The sequence below is a fragment of the Lactuca serriola genome, chromosome 1, assembly GCF_051521515.1.
Source record: "Lactuca serriola cultivar US96UC23 chromosome 1, Lser_US96UC23_V15, whole genome shotgun sequence".
Lineage (NCBI taxonomy): Eukaryota > Viridiplantae > Streptophyta > Magnoliopsida > Asterales > Asteraceae > Lactuca > Lactuca serriola.
In genome coordinates, this window is record NC_136408.1 from 80,328,820 (window position 1) to 80,348,803 (window position 19,984).

General features: G+C 36.5%; 1 protein-coding gene across 1 annotated transcript; it reads left to right on the plus strand.

Annotated features, from left to right (window-relative positions):
* Positions 1-18,997: 18,997 nt before the first annotated feature.
* On the plus strand, positions 18,998-19,618 carry LOC145057738 (uncharacterized). Its single transcript, XM_079005624.1, has one exon. The coding sequence runs from the start codon at positions 18,998-19,000 to the stop codon at positions 19,616-19,618; it is 621 nt and encodes a 206-aa protein (XP_078861750.1).
* Positions 19,619-19,984: the final 366 nt, after the last annotated feature.

Here is a 19,984-nt window from a genome sequence, read left to right on the forward strand (position 1 = left end):
CCTCGGTATCCCAGTCACAAACAAGAGGGGCATATCGAGATTTAAACATGCCATTGAATAGTTTCAATGAATCTCATCCGAACCTAGGAATTCTCAATACACTTAGGACTAATAGTTAAGTTTTTGAAATGGAGAATTAGTGAATCGTCATTCACTTACCTTCAATTTATTTGCATGTTAGATTACGACATCCCTTTTCTAGTATGTAAATGTTATTGTTGGATCCTAGCCCTAATTTTTCTTATTGGGTGATAATTAGGGATTCTTATTCTAATCTATCTTTGTCCTTTTCTTTTGTAGATGTCGAACGCAAACAACGCTGCTGCTAGTTCTTTCACGTTGATGAGCCTTTGCCAAAAGGTCACCTTCGATGGAACGAACTTTAGCGAATGGATAAGATACATTCGCACCATTGCTCGCTATGAGGATAAGGAGTATGTCCTCGATGAGAAGCTCGAGAAGATCAACCCTGAAATCGCTACTCCGGTTGAAATCACCGCTTTTGAAACTCATGAGCGAGATGCAACGAAGGTACATTGCATCATGATTGCCACCATGAACTCCGAATTCCAAAAGTCCTACGAGGACATGTACCCGTACGAGATGCACCAAGACTTATTGGAGAGATACCACCAGAACGCGAGACAAGAGTGTTATGAGATCTTCACCAACATGATTTCCGCTAAGATGGGTCATGGAGAATCTCTTACCGTGCACCTGTAAAAGATGCAAAGGTATGTCGACCGCCTCCGCAAGTTAAATGTTGACATTGGGGAAGACTTGGCGATCGACATGGTGCATCACTCTTTGCCTCCGATGTACAACCAATTTAGGATGACCTACCACATGAACAAAGAAGAGGTCACCCTAAGCAAACTCCAAGGTCTCTTGAGGGTCACTGAGAGCAACTTCAAAGACAAGTCTGTTGCACCAACTCCCAATCCGCCTGCTGCTCCTGTCTTAGCTATTGGTCAAGGAAAGGGAAAGAAGAGGAAGGCTTCATCGAAGAACTATCGCAAGGTTAAAGCCCGAGATGGTGCCTCTTCTAGTGGGACCAAAGTTGATCCCGCTAAGCCCTGTGCTTACCCGAAGGAGACAGAGTGCCACCACTCCCACAAGATAGGACATTGTAAGAGAAGCTGCCCAGAGTACCTGCAAGCAATCAAAGAAGGAAAGATCAAGCCATCTTTCGCAGGTATATACACAATTAAATCTAACGATTCTAATCATGCTATTTCTTGGGTTCTTGATACCGGATGTGGTTACCACATTTGTTCTAATGTGCAGGGACTAAGAAGAAGTAGGGATGTGGAACAAGGAAGGATCAATCTAATCATGGGGAACAGAAGATCGTCGCCTGTGACCAAGATTGGAGTGTATTCTTTAGTGCTTAGGAATAATTTATGTTTAGATTTGAACAATTGTTGCTATTTGCCAGAAATGGCTAGAAACATCATTTCATTTCATGGTTTATATAGACAAGGTTTTAGATTAATAATGAGAATGGTTCTATTTTGGCTTATCTAAATGGTGTCTTTTACTTTGAAGCTATACCATGTAATGGAATTTATGAAACTGTTATGATTGTTGATAACTTAGGAAATGATGTTTTGAATATAGATTCTTCCACTAGTATGGATAAAGCATCCTTGTGGCATTGTCGTCTTGGACATGTCAACAAGATACGCATAGCCCAACTCCAAAAGGATGGAGTGTTGGAGTCATTCGACCTTAGGGAAGATGACACATGCGAGTCTTGTTTACTTGGAAAGATGACTAAGTCACCCTTCACGAGTACATGTGAATGTTGGATAAGGTGTCTAAGTCCATAACATATTTGGTATATACTTGACCCGACCCGGCATGGTCCATTTGGGTTGCATTTCATCCAAACTATTTATGGATAATTTTATGAGAGTTATACACATATGATTATTAATATATTATAAGTTATAATATATTAATATGAAGTCATGTTATTTAATTAGTCTTAGTCTTAAATTAATTATGAATTAATTTATAGATTAAAAGGAAGACTAATTAAATTGTGGGCTATTGTTTTATATAGTGTGGGCTAACACTCATTTGTTAATGGGCTAGGCTTGTATGGAAGTCCATGGATGATCCATGGAGCTTTTAACCCATGGATCCTTGGAAAAGGAAAGGTCATGGGTTATTAGGGTTTCACCCTAATCATGTACGCTATATAAGCATGCTTATGTTGCATGAAATAGCCACTAGTGGCACTAGTGTGTGAGACTTGGTGTGTGGCCGATTTTATAAGTGTGTATACACTCTCTCAATGTTTTTTAAGAGTTTGTGGTGATTTGTGATTCCATTTGAGGCATTCACACTATTGGTGCTTGGCCCTCAAACTCGTTAGGAATTAAACTCATCATCAAAAGGTATGTAATCTCATCTAATTCTTTTATGTTTAAAAGTACCCCATGCCATGTTAGATAGGTTATGAACCTTGGAAAATTATTATTTTGCATGTATTTAGACAAACATAGATCCAAGGTTTATTAGGGTTGCATGTACACTTAGGAAGTGTTAGATTGCTCAAAACCCAACAATGGTATCAGAGCCTAGGCTCGCTTGTTTGATACTGGATGCAAAATAGTTGAAAAAGTCGAAAAACTTGCTGTCTGCCTGAGGAACTCGCCGAGTCCATAGGGGGACTCGCCGAGTCCACGTGTATCTTCAACCTACTCGCCGAGTAGGTTCATGCACTCGACGAGTAGGAGCCACAGAGTGCAGATTTTCGACTTTAGCTGCTAGAAATGGACTAGAAACATTACCCTAAACTGTTTTGGTGTTTTAAAACTTGTTTTGGTTGGTGTAATGGTTGTTCTAATCCATTTACAATAGCATATATCAAAATTCCATGATTTTTATGTGTTCATATAATTCTTGAAATTTTGATGATCATGTTCATGTTCTTATGAATTTAGAAGATGATAGGAATTATTTGCTGAATTGTTTGGAATTAATTCTTGATCATTTATGTGTTTTAAAGAGTCCATAATTTGTCCTCAAGTTATGGATATCCAAAGGTCACTTTTCTTTAACTCACATTTAAACACATAAGTTACATGAAAATGAAGAGTCTTCATTTTATGAACCTTTAATTCATAAGTTATGAAATGAAAAGTCTTGAAATTATTGATGTGGATGTTCATGTTCATATGAGTTTTGTTAGATCATATGAATTATTTGCAAATTGTTTGTTAGTTAATTCTTGATCTTAATGTGTTTTAATGGAATTCTTAATTTGTCCTCAAGTTATGGAATTCCAAGAGTTTTTCTTTTAAATGTTTTTTTTAAGAAGTTGTAGGTTACATTTTCTTGAAGAGTTTTTCCCATAAATGCTTTTATGGACTTCATAACTTGTCCTCAAGTTATGGATTTCCAAGAGACTCTTCATTAAAAGCTTTAAAACACTTAATTAAAACTCATAAGTTATGAATATCCAAAAGTTTATGAATTGTTCAAAACTTGCCCTCAAGTTTTGGAATTTGGAAAAGTTTCACACACTTTAATAAACTTTAATTCCAACACTTAGAATTTTAAAAGTTAAAATTCAACACTTATACTATTTATAACATTAATGGTTAATTATATATATATATATATATATATATATATATATATATATATATATATATACATATATATATATATATATAAGAACAAGTCGTTTTACCGTTAGTAGGCCTCATTCACGAAGCCGGTCTATAAGGTGGGTATAAGGTTGTTGCCTATAAAATGGCAACTTAATGGGTGTCCACTCTCACCCACCGCTTGCTTGATCGGTGGAGGGTCGTTAGCCGAACGGGTAGGACAATGACTTTAAATTCTCATTAAAAGTATAATGATTATTATAAAGTAACTAAATATTTTTTATTTAATTCCCAATCTTAGTTACTTTAGGAAAAATGTGAATTTGGTGCTAGCCCATGGAATTCACACTTTGTACCTTACCAAGTCGTTGGTGGAGCGTGTGTGGTTAACCGACACACTAACTTGGACTAGTAAGGATCACGAAGGGTGACTTAATGTTTGTCATAGATCAATGGAGCGTGTGTGGTTAACCGGCACATTGATTGGGTGATAATATTAAGGGTACCAAGTGAATTGGTATGGTTATTCACACCTTGTTTTGTGATCCTCAGCATCCCAGTCACAAAATTTGAGAGGGCACACTCGAGATTGAAACATGCCATTGAAAAGTTCAATGAATCTCAAAAGATCTAGGAATTTCAAATCCAATTAAAAACCTAATAAATTATTTCGTTTTTCATGGTGGAAATTGGTGAATCGTCATTCGCCTACCTTCAAATATTTTATAGCTTGGATTACGGCATCCCTCTTCTAAATTATAAAATATTGTGTTGGGTCCTAGCCTTAATATTTCATATTGGGTGTTATATTAAGGACTTTGAATCAACTAACTTGATTTTCTCCCATTATAGATGTCTGGTTCAGACAACTATGATCTTCCCAAATCTCTTGAAGATGGTGTCCCTCAACATCATGCTTCACTTCCTCCACCTCCTCCAATTATTCTCCCTCACCCACAAGTTCTTGAAAAGTTTAAAGTCACTCAATCCCTATTGGCAAGCATAGTCTATGTGTACTCACATCTTGGAGATAAAGTCACATATTGACAAGCTGGGAGAGTTGGGTGTCAAAGTCTCGTGAAAGTTGGATGTTCAATCACTTTCTTAGTAACATAGTGAGTATCTTTGGGACTACTATGAGACAGACTATGACATGACCCTTAATGATCTTATCTATTTGCTTGGTGTTGTGGAATCAGCAATGATTTGGAACACCAGTAAAGCAAGTTTGATTAAAAGAACAACTTCCCAAGTCTTAAATGGACATTGACAATGGTAGCATTGGATATCTAGAAAAGCATTTCTCTTCCCAATGGAAAGGGATCGGCCATAGTCAACTCGGTTGACCAAATGGTAAAGAGAAAGGCCAAGTCTGAGATAGTCTCATGTGCCATTACCAAAGGGTCCATGTGTTTTGTTGCCAAAGGAAGGGGCATTGGTTGCGAAGCTGCCCTATTCACCTGAAAGGTCATAAGATTGATCAAGTCAAAAAGTTTGACTCTACTTCAGTTAAAGTCCACTGACTAACTCTATTAAGTTTCTATTTGGAGATGCTTATTACATAATATGAATGGGTCACATGTTGATGTCTTTTAAGAATCAAAGAAAAGATAGGAAGCTTAAAGTAAGTATATGTTGATTCTGATTGCAAAGGTGGGTTTCGATCGCATGGTTTGGTAATCAGAATTTTGAGCTGTTGCTTAAGAGTTATAATATATTGCTTATGAATAAATAACAACAAGGTTTTCATGTGGATTGTAAGGATAAGTTTTTCCGCAAAGTTTTAAAATAAAAGAAAAAAAAGGGTTTTAATTTTATTTATTTTAAAAATATCCTTACAATGGCATCTGTGGAAAATTGTTGCTTATATGTTTCCAGTAATAGCAATATTGGAAAGTGGATTTGATTCTTTCATTTGTAGTAGTGTCTGAATTTACCAAATGAAGAAAGTTTTTCATCACCCAAGTTTCAATTGGACAGAAACTTAGAATCATACAAGATGTATTGTATGATGAATGAGAATTTTCATCTTTCAAAATTAAGACTAATTCTTTGATCACATGTATATGTGAGTCAATTGAAGGACTAAGGAATTAGGTACACTGGGTGTGCGCTGGTCAAGGTCTACCACAAAGATTGATTTGTCATGATTTACTAAAGATTAGTAAATATGATTATACTTATGAGGTTAAGTATAATTCTGTAACATTGGAAAGGTTACAATGTATGACAAAACAAATGAAAAGAATCAAATTAGTCAGAAAGATAAAAGTTTCTCAAATCTGAAAGGATGAGAGAGTACTTTAGTATCATATTTCATGATCATCTTAATGATTATGAAACCATATCACAAATTCATACTTTAAGGACGTCTTAGTGCATTGTTATGGCTAAGAAGAGAGGTCATGAATTGTTGGATTGGTTAAAATCAAGAAGATGATTCATACTTCGTTCCAAAACAATTCTTGGAATCATACTCCAAGATTGTAACTTTGAGTGACATAAAGGAAGATTTATTAACACTAGTCAAATATAAGAGTAAAATGTTTTCTACTCTTGTACATTTGAGACTGGTAAGTTGTGATGTCTTGGATGAGACAAAGACCAACTAAGACCAATTGTGTGAAGTGTTAGTCTTGATAAGAAACCGCACTATCCGTTGAATATTTGTTTTGTCAAGGAATGGTTCTTGACTGGGGAAACTTATATGTCAAGGGGACAGTGGGAGCCTTAAAGATCCTGAAAGAGTTTCAAGATTTAATCAAGAGTAAAACCTGTAATTTATCACTAGCACATGACTTAAGGTTTGCAACCTAGCGTGTTGACATAATTCTTGTTTCTGTACCTACTTCAAATAAGTTGAATTTTCATGTGAGTTATCAGAGTTCAACTTGGAAGCATTGGTGGGCCTTGTGCTACCAAGGTGACAAGAAACTAAGATTGAACAAGTTTAATCCATGTAAGGCTGAATTTGTAACTAACCTTATCTTGTGATTATGGTTTTGACAAATGCACATGGATAGGAAATCATACACTATAAAATCTAAGTGTCATAAGGTTTCTCTACGATTCATGAAAATGATGGTGAGGAAACGCTTTCACTAAGTAGATTTTATGTACATATCAATTGTGTTATTTGCATTTTCAAAAGTCGTTAGTGGAGCGTGTGTGGTTAACCGGCACACTAACATGGACTTGTGAGAAATGGCAAATGCCAAAGCAATTGAGACTATGATTACGACATCCCTTTTCGTAGTTCTGAAAATTGTTTAGACACACATGTGAGCTATCTAAGAAAGGGTGTATGAATCTAAATTTCAGAAGTCCAGCAGATTTCTGGAAATATGTCAGAGCTAGTGGGAGCATAAGTGTTATGCTGATAATCATCATGTTAGTGGGAGCATGATTATTACGTTTAGTGTTGCAAGTTAGCAATGTTAATTATAGAAAACAAAGTTTCAATTCGTGAAGTTGCAGGGGTTGAAAAGTTGTCTTGCTATAATTACTGGAGAGGAAATTATACTTCATTTCAATTCTAAAGCTTAGATTGAGATTTTAATCATCTTTAGTCAAGAATATATATATGAATTTTATGTTGGAATGGTTCAACTTGAAAAAATTCTATATATATTGCGTTTTCAAAATTTGATTATGATTACGGCATCCCTCTTCATAGTTAAATTTTGAAAACATGGCAAATAAAAAATATTGTAGCAAAAGACTTGTCTGGTATCATGTCTTTATGTCAAACATCATGAATCGTGTCCCATATACTTCGGATATAGGATCGATTGCATGTGCTATAATATTCATCTTTTCTAAATTTTCCAAATGCTTAAGGCATTGAGAAGGGAAAAGTCTAGAACTGGATATGACTAAAGTGATTAAGCAATTGTCGAGGACAATCTGAGGTTCACCAAAGATTGGTTGCTCAGGGAAAGTTGGAAGTATGATGTAAGTTGTCGGAAAGGACCATATTGACATATTCTGAAAAGAAGTAACTCTTGTTCGGAAGTGATAGTCAAAATGGGACTATGGAAATATCTCCATAGGTGGAAGTTATTCAATCTATGTAAGATTAGAAAACCTTAATGCAAGAAGGATGTTAAAAGCAATGTACTTTGAATATGAGACTTCCATTCCATAGAAGTTGACCTTCTTTGGAATACTCTGTAATGACTGGTGACAAGGTTTTGGTGACTTTGTGCATAATCATTACAAGAGGAACATTGCTTAAAAGTTTAAAATCTAACAGTTTTTTTGGTAAATGATAGGAATCGGGGATTCTCACATTTACAATAAGGATTTGGGATTGTGAAATGAGTATCAATGGAATCATGTTCAATTGATCTACATAACAATGTAAGGATCATAGACAAACATAGTGTGCATACCTGGAGTATGACATAACTATTGTTTAGAAAAACAAAGTGTACATGGTAGGAGCATGGGACGACTGTTGTTTTTATTCAAGTCTTAAGTTGATTGTTTGAAACATTATACAATGAATAATGCGTAATCAATATGGTGATAAATAAAAGGTGGTTCTATTTATATTCAAAAGGGTTCTGAGACCATATTGGATTCGATTATTATTGTGTTTCGCTTTGCATGTTTTGACTTCCAAAATAGCTAGGTTATTCTTTCCGAATGACTAAGTTATTTAAATACTCCACAGTCGTTCATATGTTGGAAGTAGGTATAAATCAAGACTGTCATGAATCGAGTTGTGCATTGATTGCACGTAAACTCATCAGTAACTTGATGTTATAAAACATGCCTTTGTGTACAATTCAACAAGTAGTAGAACAAGCATATGAGTCGAAGTTTATCTGTTCCTTCTAGAAATAGAAGCGATATATGGGCCCCTCGATGATTTTGTTGTGACCTATGTACCGGCCGGTCAGAACTAAATTGATGTGTTCGATTAAGTTCTTTGTCAAACAAATCGAAAATCGGGAAACAAACTGCTGGACAATAAGTACGACGTTGTTCCATGTATTTGTCCGGCTGATATCATGAGAACAGAGGATTATAGGATCACTTATCTAAAATGACGCTTCATAGTTCAACAGAGTTTTCGAGAGCTACGATTGCTGGTTGGTTTCTGAAGTAACATACGCAAATATAGTTATTAGACTTATCCAAGTGGGAGTCTGTTGGATAAGGTGTCTAAGTCCATAACTTATTTGGTATATACTTGACCCGACCCGGCATGGTCCATTTGGGTTGCATTTCATCCAAACTATTTATGGATAATTTTATGAGAGTTATACACATATGATTATTAATATATTATAAGTTATAATATATTAATATGAAGTCATGTTATTTAATTAGTCTTAGTCTTAAATTAATTATGAATTAATTTATAGATTAAAAGGAAGCCTAATTAAATTGTGGGCTATTGTTTTATATAGTGTGGGCTAACACTCATTTGTTAATGGGCTAGGCTTGTATGGAAGTCCATGGATGATCCATGGAGCTTTTAACCCATGGATCCTTGGAAAAGGAAAGGTCATGGGTTATTAGGGTTTCACCCTAATCATGTACGCTATATAAGCATGCTTATGTTGCATGAAATAGCCACTAGTGGCACTAGTGTGTGAGACTTGGTGTGTGGCCGATTTTATAAGTGTGTATACACTCTCTCAATGTTTTTTAAGAGTTTGTGGTGATTTGTGATTCCATTTGAGGCATTCACACTATCGGTGCTTGGCCCTCAAACTCCTTAGGAATTAAACTCATCATCAAAAGGTATGTAATCTCATCTAACTCTTTTATGTTTAAAAGTACCCCATGCCATGTTAGATAGGTTATGAACCTTGGAAAATTATTATTTTGCATGTATTTAGACAAACATAGATCCAAGGTTTATTAGGGTTGCATGCACACTTAGGAAGTGTTAGATTGCTCAAAACCCAACAGTGAAAGGGGTGAGGGTCTATTGGACTTAATACATACCGATGTATGTGGACCGTTTAGATCAACCATGAAGGATGGGAACCGCTTCTACGTGACTTTTACCGATGATTATAGTAGATATGGGTATATCTATTTAATCAAGCAAAAGTCAGAAACCTTTGAAAAGTTCAAAGAGTTCAAGAATGAAGTGGAGAATCAATTGGGCAGGAAAATCAAGATGCTTCGATCCGATCGAGGAGGAGAGTACCTAAGTCTTGAATTCCACGATTATCTCAAGGAGTGTGGAATAGTTTCGCAATTAACGCCTCCTAGGACACCGCAGTTGAATGGTGTGGCAGAAAGGTGTAATCGAACCCTATTAGATATGGTTCGCTCTATGATGAGTCGTGCTTCACTACCTATCTCTTTTTGGGGATAAGCCTTCGAGACTGCCGCCCATATCCTTAACCGAGTCCCTACTAAGAAGGTTGCCAAAACACCTCACGAGATGTGGACAGGGAAAGCTCCCTTGTTGGCACATATCAAGGCTTAGGGTTGCGAGGCTTTCGTAAGACGAGATACTCACGACAAGCTCAAACCTCGAAGTGAGCGATGTATTTTCATCGGCTACCCGCAGACATCCTTTGGATATCTCTTCTATAGACCGAAGGACAATGTTGTCTTTGTTGCGAGGAGAGGAGTTTTCCGATAGCGAGAACTAATAAGCCAAGGAGACAGTGGGAGGCAAATCGAACTATCGGGAAGTGCTTCGCTATGAAGGACCTCGGAGAGGCTTCTTACATTTTGGGAATAAGGATAGTAAGAGAAAGAAGTAAAAGACTAATTGGACTTAGTCAGAATACTTACTTAGAGAAGGTACTAAAACGTTTTAGTATGGAAAACTCAAAGAATGGAGAATTACCGATACAAAGTAATGCCAAGTTGTGTAAGACTCAAAGTCCAAGTACCGAAGCTGAAATAGTAGAAATGAGCCGAGTACCATACGCTTCCGCAGTTGGCGCAATCATGTACGCAATGACTTGTACTCGCCCTGATGTAACCTTTGCTTTGAGCATGGTTAGCAGATATCAAGGGAATCCTAGCAGAGCACATTGGATTGCGGTGAAGAATATCCTTAAGTACCTTCGGAGGACAAAGGAATGGTTCTTAGTCCTCGGAGGGAGTGATGACTTGAAGGTGCGAGGGTATAGTGACGCCAGTTTTCAGACCGACAGGGACAACTATCGTTCGCAGTTGGGCTGGGTCTTTACCCTAAATGGAGGAGCAGTGACATGGAAGAGTTCCAAGCAGGAAATTGTAGCTGATTCAACGTGTGAATCAAAGTACATTGCAGCGAGCGAAGCGTCGAAGGAGGCAATATGGCTGAAGAACTTCATCGGTGATCTTGGAGTTGTACCTGCCATAAAGGAGCCCATGGAGATTTTCTGTGATAATGAAGGAGCGGTTGCCTTGACCAAGGAACCGAGGGATCATGGTAGATCACGACATATCGACAGAAAATATCATTTTATTAGACATCGTGTAGAAGAAGGACAACTCGTAGTGAAGAGGATATCATGAGAAGATAACCCAGCAGATCCGCTTACTAAGGGACTGAGTAGGGTTAAGCACTTGCAGCATGCTAGGAGTATTGGGCTGAAGGATGATATTTGCATAGATTAGATAGTATTAGAAACATGTAATAGATAAATGTAATTAACATTTGATGATTAAATAAAGGAGTTTTATTTATGAGTAATGTTACTATCTTATGTTAATTGTTTAACTATTGTTTCTCTTTGCATGTTTTGACTTCCAGAATAATTGAGTTTATTAGGAATAATCGAATTGTTCAAATTGTCCACAATCGTTCATATGTTGGAAGTAGATATGAATGAAGATTGTCATGAATTGGTGTGTAGATTGTCTAATTGGTGTTAGACATAGCAAAGGGTTGCTGCAACGTTCATGAGTGCTTATGAACTAGTTTTGAGCATTGGAACAAACTCGCGCTTGCTGGAATCACCTTATGGAATATGATATAAAAGGGTGATCGCAAGACGATAATATCATATAGTCTTAAAACCTAGATATATGGTTTGTTATTCGTTAATTGATTGTACATTGATAATGCGAAAACGCATCAGTAACTCGGTGTTCTAAAACGCATTGTTGTGTATAGTTGGTTAATGAATAAGTAAATGCATATAAGTCGAAGTTTATCTGTAACTTTTATCTAAGAAGGTAAAAGTGATATTTCGGCCGTTCGGTGATTTGATTTGACTTATGTGCCGGGCCCGGTCAGAACTGAATTGATGTGTTCGATTAAGTTCTATGTCAAATAAATCAGAGATCGAGAAACCTAAATGCTTGACTAACCATTCCATAGGATTGTCAGCATGATATCTAACAGAGGACTGTACGATCCCTTATCTAAAGGACAAGATTGATTAGATCAGAGTTTGACAGTGTCTTTGAGAGCTACGATTGCAAACCGAATTGTACTTGTGCATATAGTTACTAGACTTATCCAAGTGGGAGACTGTTGGAATAGTGTCTAAGGCTGCAACTATATTAGGCAAGTATTTGACCCGGTTGTGCATGGTCCATTTGGGTTGCCTTCACCATAGCAACTTGATAGGATGATTTATTAAGAGAGAGTAAATATTATTAATATATTATGAGAATAATATAAAGAATAATATATTGATTTGATTAATATATAAGTCATAGAATTAATTGGAATTAATTTGGTGACTTAAAAAGATTAATTAAATAAGAGGGTATAAACTGTCAATTGTTTGATAGTTAAACTTTAGACTGTAAATCCATGTAGATATACAAGGGACGGATTCTAGAAGCTAGGATAGCTTCAAAATCGTCCAAGGGGTTATCTATGGAAAGGATTTGGATAGCCTTAAGAGAAGATTATCCGATTAGGGTTTAGGTTGTAACCCTTAAGGAGTCTACAAGTATAAATAGACCCCATGGCTAAGGGAAATCGGCACTTCACCTAAAGTAAGAGAACCCTGGCCGATTTCCTCCCCTCTCCTCTCTCCTAAATCATCTTCCTTGCTATTGGTGTTTGTAAGCCATTAGAGGAGTGACAATTGTGACTTTAGAAGCTCCAAGACTACAAGATCAACAAGGAATTCAAAGGTATGGTTCTAGATCTGTTTCAATGTTGTTATTATGCCTAATTAGTCATTAGAAGTCTTGGATTCAAAGCATGTTTAATTAGAAAGCCTAGATCCAAGCATTAGGGTTTTGCATGCGCACATAGGAAAGTTCTTATGGCTAAAACCCATCAACATACACGAGGAAAAGACACTTCTCGGGTTCCATGTACTGGCTCCCTCTGTTTGCCTCGTATCTTTGACTGGAATCGGCGTTGGTTTCCTTCGGGTAGTTACCTAGGGTTCTTCTCTTGTGAAGACATATTGAATTTCTACTCTACCTTACTCCAGAATCCAACTTTGGGTGTCATCACTTCATGATGGATGACTGGGAATCTCGGAAGTTTAGGCGAATCTCTCACCACTATCCCTAAAATATATAGGCACTTGGTTAATTCAATAGTCTCGACCCAGTTCATTTAGTTCCGAACTGGAAATCTTCTCAATGAACTTCTTCGGGGCCGGAATCAACTCTTCTGTCAAGCACTGAAGTGGATAGGGTTTTCTACAGGGTTCATGCGAGAATGGAAATGTCTAAAGAATCCTAATAGATTATTAACATTTCACTGAGTGATCCATATTGAGTCCTGCTATGATTACACAGGGTATACAAATCATATATAGCTTAGATCCGATAGGCCTTCGAATATGTGATACTACTCTATATCCACATCCCAACGAGGAAAAGGAAGTAGAGCGAAACCACACATTCTTAGCCTATGGGATCCTTATTATATATAACCTTGGGAGTATACCCTATGAACTTGTAGGTATATCAATAAGGATCTTTTTAGTTCTTCACACAAGGTTGGTTATGGATTCTAAAATACCCCTATGGATTTTTAATTTTTTTTTGTTTTCTTATCTTCTCAACATGATTATGGGATTAGTGTGAGTCTTTTAGTGTTCTAAAATACTCCTATAGTATTTTAACTTTATGTGTGGCTCTAGCATTCCTAGTTCGTAAGTTTCAGACCTGATGCACACCACTATCACTCCCAAGCACATGTTCATCGCATCTCGAATAAATGTAGTTGATCAGGTTACATTTATTCCACCTTACGATTACATAACTGCCCATGTTTGACAGCAATGCTCAACATCCGAAGACTTTTATTTTTGTTCTTCTTGTGATACTTGTGTTCGGGTGTTTAGATTATGGATGTTCTTATACTTTGGTAAAATATGGTTATATTTTAAAGTATAATTCTTGGCCAGAGTGTTTTATTCCCATGTATTTATAGGCTGTATATCTTTTATGAATTGATATACTTAGCTCACTATAAACAATGCTCTGATACCAATCTGTCACACCCCAAAACCGGAACGGCGGAAACGTTCTGGGTTGGATGACGTCATGTCAAGTATCACAACACATGCATTATAGTAATCAAAGTACAACAAAACATTGCATTAATAGTAATAGTTTTACATGGTTTACATTACAATATATCAAAGTAATACAAGTAATAATTTGTGCAGCATGGTACTAAACTATCTTCATCGACAGCTCCAGGGATGTACCTGTCTAATGCTGAACTGAGAATACAAGTTATTTGAAAAGCGAGTATCAACATTTTTACAAATGCTGGTGAGTTCATAAGTATTTAGTGTCATTTCATTCAAATAACTTTAATAAAAGTGGTAGTCTTAGAGTATCCATTTAATTAGTGTCTTTTCCAGAAAATCCTATATTTTCTTTAATAAAAGCAGTCTTCTACCAAGATTGGACGGAGTTATGTAGTAAAAAGTAGTTTTCCCTTAATCGCTATCATTATCAAATACAGAATTTGATTATTAAAGAAAGCAAGAGAAATCAAGGAAATAACATATGCCTCAGCAGTGAAGACTGCTGACTAAGGCAAAAGGAATCATAGACTCCAAGAGAGTATCGAACAAACGACACGCCTGGCTCAAACTAACAAAGGAAGACACAGACCCCAAACGGTACCAAATGAAAGGTACAACTAGCAAGGTCCAGACGGTATCAAATGAAAGATACAGCTAGCAAGGTCCAAAAACAGTGTGACTCTGAGAGTGGTTTTCCAGCATACAATGTAAAATACCGTTACCTTAAGTCCATGAATTATAAGGTAACCTGGGATACTCGTAACCATACTAACCGACACTAGAGTTCCTGACGCCCTACAAGCGTCAATATAAAATATGACATTTGTCACCCCTTGGCTTGGTAGGCCGTGGACTGTAGCTAGCAGTCAGGGTGCGGGGGTGTCAATCCCGTATAGATCTATATACACAATGTCCGCTCTCCCTACAGGAGACTCTGGTTACCAACTAGACGACGGAGAAGGCCGTGTCACGAAGATGCATCCCAAATAGTGGGTAGTGGGTTTCCAATATAAGTGTTGAACTAGAGGTAGAGACTCATAACTGAACTAACTAGAGTAAACCTATAGGTCTATGCTCGTACACATAATATATAACTAGTAAATCAAACGACCTTCGGACGGCCATCCGATCTCAGCAGACCACATCTCAACGAAGAAAAGGAAATAGGGCGGACAAGCCTTCCTAAGTCCTTCAATCATTATCTATATGCATCTATACGAGCACATGCATACATCTAACTTCGTCTGAGTGTTTAACAAGTGGGAACGTATCGTGAAGTATAGCCGAATCGTGATGTATAAGCAAATCGTGAGATATAACCGAACAGTGTGGAATAACCGAATCGTGAAGTGTAACCGAACAGTGTGGCATAACCGAATTGTGAAGTGAAAACGAACAGTGTGAATAACCGAATTGTGAAGTGTAAACGAACAGTGTGAATAACCGAATCGTAAAGTATAAGCGTTACCAAATATAAGTGTATCACGAAGTGGAAACGTTATCAAGTAGGAGTTTAAACTAAGTAAAAGCGAAGCAGCGGTATTTAACAAGTAAGAGTATACGACCTAGAAGAGAGCTTTGATGAAAACCTTGGAAAAACCTTTATTCTTAAGAAAGTCACAACTTGGTATTCTTTGGTAAAATAAGTTTGAAAACGTTTAGAAATTCTTTGGAAACCTTTCATAAACCAATTTAAAATGAACTTTGATAAAACAGTATAAGTAAGAGTTTTGAAAAAGTGAAAACAATTTAGAAAACCATTTATAGTATCCTACTCGGTAAAACAGTTTACAGTGTGGTAAATCCTTGTGCATGCGGGTTATCAATCACATGTGATTGATATGATAACTGGCATGTTTAACTTGTATTCCCTCCCTATAAAACATGTAAAAGCATTTAAAAGGTTCATTCAGGGGTATGAACTCACCTGATGTAAGTGGATCCAACGAAGGTGCCGGTTGGGTGCTCGGTGTCAAGTATGGACTTGGACACACTTAGTGACCTATTTAACATATGATAACATATGTCCACATACAATTAGTACATTTAATACTAATTAAACAAGTATACGCTTCCTAAGTGCGAAAACACTTTTAATTAAGCGTTTGGGGTGTCCCGGGTAACATTTAAGGGCGTGAATGGCTTAGGAATGGAGTTTACTCTCCAAGAGTAAACTCTATACATAGTGTTTATGGCCCTGGGACAACTCCCCGTGAGTTTACGGCCGTAAACTCATGGTGAGGGTGTTCTAGGATGCTTAAAGGCCTTATCTCAATTGTGGATTTTTGCTAGGTCCAAATCTAAAAGGTATGAATGGATTTAAGGCATTTAAAGGGACCAAATGGGAGTTTACGGCCCATGAACAACCCCTATGGGAGTTCACGGCCGTGAACTCCTACCCTCTTGATTTTATGGAAGTTTAAGGCCCTTATTTCAATCCTAGTAATTTATAATGAAGTATAAGGCCATTTGGGGGGATTAAAACTACCATTTGACATGGTTTGGAGGTGTTTACGGCCTAAGCAGGTGCTTGGGCCGTAAAGTCCTTTTTACCCCTCAATTCATTGTGTTTAATTGTTCCAAACCCGAAATAGCAAGTCCCTATTTTATGTCTTAAGCCTAAGGGTGGTTTTGGAGTGTTTTGGACATGATTTAACAAGCTTAGAGGGTGTTTACGGCCTAAGCATGTGCTTGGGCCGTAAACCCTCTTTTATGTCCCAAAAATGATTGTTTGGTGGTTCAAACACTCCTAGGCTAAATCCTCAATTGGTTTCCAAGCTCGAAGGGACAATTTTGGGTCATTTTGGCCTCATTTAAGGAGTTTACGGCCTAAGGAGGCTCTTAGGCCGTAAACTCCATTTTAACAACTTATAAGTTCGATTTTTGGGGTAAAGTCACAGCTAATAATGTTTTGAACAAGTTAAGGTACAAGAACTTTCGATTTGTAGGCGTTTGGTTGCGGATTTTAGGCGAAATCGGACTTTTATGTGAGAGTGTATAGAGAGAGGGTGAAAAGGGGTGGAATGAAGTCCATTCCCCCTTAGATATGGGTTGTAGTTGGAGCTCAGTGGAAATCTACCCGATACTGCTGTCAAACGGGGCTTTTTGGTCGCACCCGATTTAGTGGTCGTAATAAAATTTAACTTTTTCCAAATTACTATGGAAATGTAATTTAAGTGTTTTTATTTACTTTATTACGACCATAACGACATAAAAATATAAATAAATAAAACATTTATTTATTTGACGACGTCTAATTAACGGAACTTTTATAAAATGGAATATTCCGTTAACAGCAACGGGGTAATGTAACGAAATAAACTTTGGGTTGTCACATATTTTATATTTTTTTAATAGGTATATAATTTTATAAATATTAAAAAAGATTAAAAAAATTGTCCAATACCATGAAGAGAGAGAGTACGACACCCCCTCCCCTCACCTCTTCCCCCAGGGTTGCTTCCCTCACCCAAGGGATGGTGTTCCAGAGTGAGGGAAGCTTCCCTCACCCTTTTTCCGCTATAATACCATCCAACCTTATGGACAAATGCTATTTCACGAAAGTGCTTAGAATACTTTGATGCATGCTAGAAATTAATACGAAGTTATGAATTTTCCTTGGTAATAAAATGAATTTTTTGAAGAGCAAGTAATAGAAACTAGGTGTAAAACTCATGTATTACACGGGTTAACTCAAAAAATTAAATATTAAAATATAAACATTAAGTGTTTATTTCCAATAAAATTTTGAAATAAGGAAAGAAAAAAATATATTAATTACAATTACTATCATATTTAGTACATTTAATACTTTGTATATATAAATATACAAGTATTATGTGACTTTTTAATATTAAAAATTTGGAAAAACCTAGAAATTAACATGTGGATATTATTTATTTCAAAAATATCATAAAATGACAAGTGTCAAAACTCATGAGAAATTGACATGTTGCAAAATGGATCTTTATTTATTAAACCATCTGGTACGGGTCCAACGAGAAGCAACGGGGGGTGAGGTGGCACTCCTCAACGGCGTTATGACACGGGGAACACCGCCCCCCTATTCGTTGTTGCTCGTCGAGAGTGGATCTCGTGGCCATGGCGACTTGATGCAACGAGTAAATTTAAAACGTTTAATAACGTTTAAATTGCAACGGTTATAAAAAAAATTAACTATTAAAAAAAACATTTATATCCTATAAATACCTACAATTTTATAAAAAAATTCACACATTTTCTCTTCTCATCTCTACATATTATCAATTATCTTCAAAAAAAAATATGGATCCTTTCGACTCGTCCGATGATTCAAATGACGATATTTTCTTTAGGATGATGTATCATTATTACACTACCGACCTGCTACAACCAGACCCAACCCCGCTACTAACAAGACGTGCGATGTTAAACAGAAATCGCGAGGAAGGACACGAACATCTATATCGCAATTACTTTGCAGATAATTGTGTATACGGGGCAAAGGACTTCAAAAGAAGATTTCGTTTGAGTAGGGATGTGTTCTTATGAATCGCCAACACCTTGGAAAGCCGGTTTCACTTCTTTACTATACTTTTATACAAAATAAATAAAAATGTACTACATGTTTCTGTAATTTTACAACATATGCAATATATTTTTAAACTGTAGTTTATTTATGTTTGGGTACGAATTTTTTCAATTAAGATATGATGCTAGAGGTAGAAGAGGGTTTACAACGTTGCAGAAATGTGCTGCGGCCATTCGTTTGATGGCTATGGGAGAGTCACCCGACACCATGGACGACTATATGAGAATGTCCGAAAGAACTGCAAGAGAGAGTTTGTATACATTGTCAAGGGGTGTTGTTGAAACTTTTGGAGACGTGTATTTGCGGAAACCTTCGTTGCATGATTTGCAAGAATTGTATGCGGCGCATGAAGAACGCCACATGGGTTTCCCGGAATGATAGGAAACATTGATTGCACACACTGGAAATGGAAAAATTGTCCGGTAGCATGGAAAGGGCAATACACAAGTGGTCATCACGGATCACCTTCGTTGGTGTTAGAGCCTGCCGCTTCTCAAGATTTATGGATTTGGCATGTATTTTTTAGGGTTGCAGGTTCCAACAACGACGTCAACGTTCTTGATCAGTCGCCAATATTCGACAATCTTTTGAATGGAAAAGTCCCGGATGCTCCTTTCACGGTAAACGGAAACGAATACAAATATGTGTATTACGTTACAGATGGAATATATCCTCAGTATTCCACATTCGTGAAGGCATTCCGCCACCCGATAGAAGAACGAGACATATTTTTGAAGAGAAGACAAGAAGGAGCACGTAAGAATGTGGAACGTGCTTTTGGAGTGTTGAAGGCGAAGTGGCATATTGTCGAACATGCAGCACGACCATTGGATTTAGAAACTTTACAATATATCATGTATGCATGTATCATAATGCATAACATGGTAGTAGAAGATAAAGGGAGAAATATTGCACACTATATCCCAACAGAGCCCAGACACGTTCAGTTTCAACCAGGAACAGCAGATTATTTGCATCGCGTTGTTGACATTTAGGACGCAAATAAACACAGACAACTTCGAGAGGATTTGGCGGATTATATCCTCTATGGTAACAATAACGATAACGAATAGCGTTGTCTTTTTTTTTTTTTTTTTTTTTGAATTTGGATGTTATTTCTTTTTATGTTTTTGGATATTATGTATAATTTAGTCGTTATGTTAATTTTAATCTTTAAAAATTTTTAATTGTTTTTTATAATTTTTAAACATTATGTTTTATTTATTATTTATATTTAAAAAATATTTGTAACAATTTAAAAAAAATCGAAATAAATAAAAAATAAATGATAAAATGGAAAAAAAAAGTAACAAAAAAAAAACGAAATAGTAAAAATAAATAAATAAATAAATAAAAATATT

Coding starts and splice junctions, on each gene's coding strand:
- LOC145057738 (XM_079005624.1), top strand. CDS start 18,998: ATGATAGGAAACATTGATTGCACACACTGGAAATGGAAAAATTGTCCG.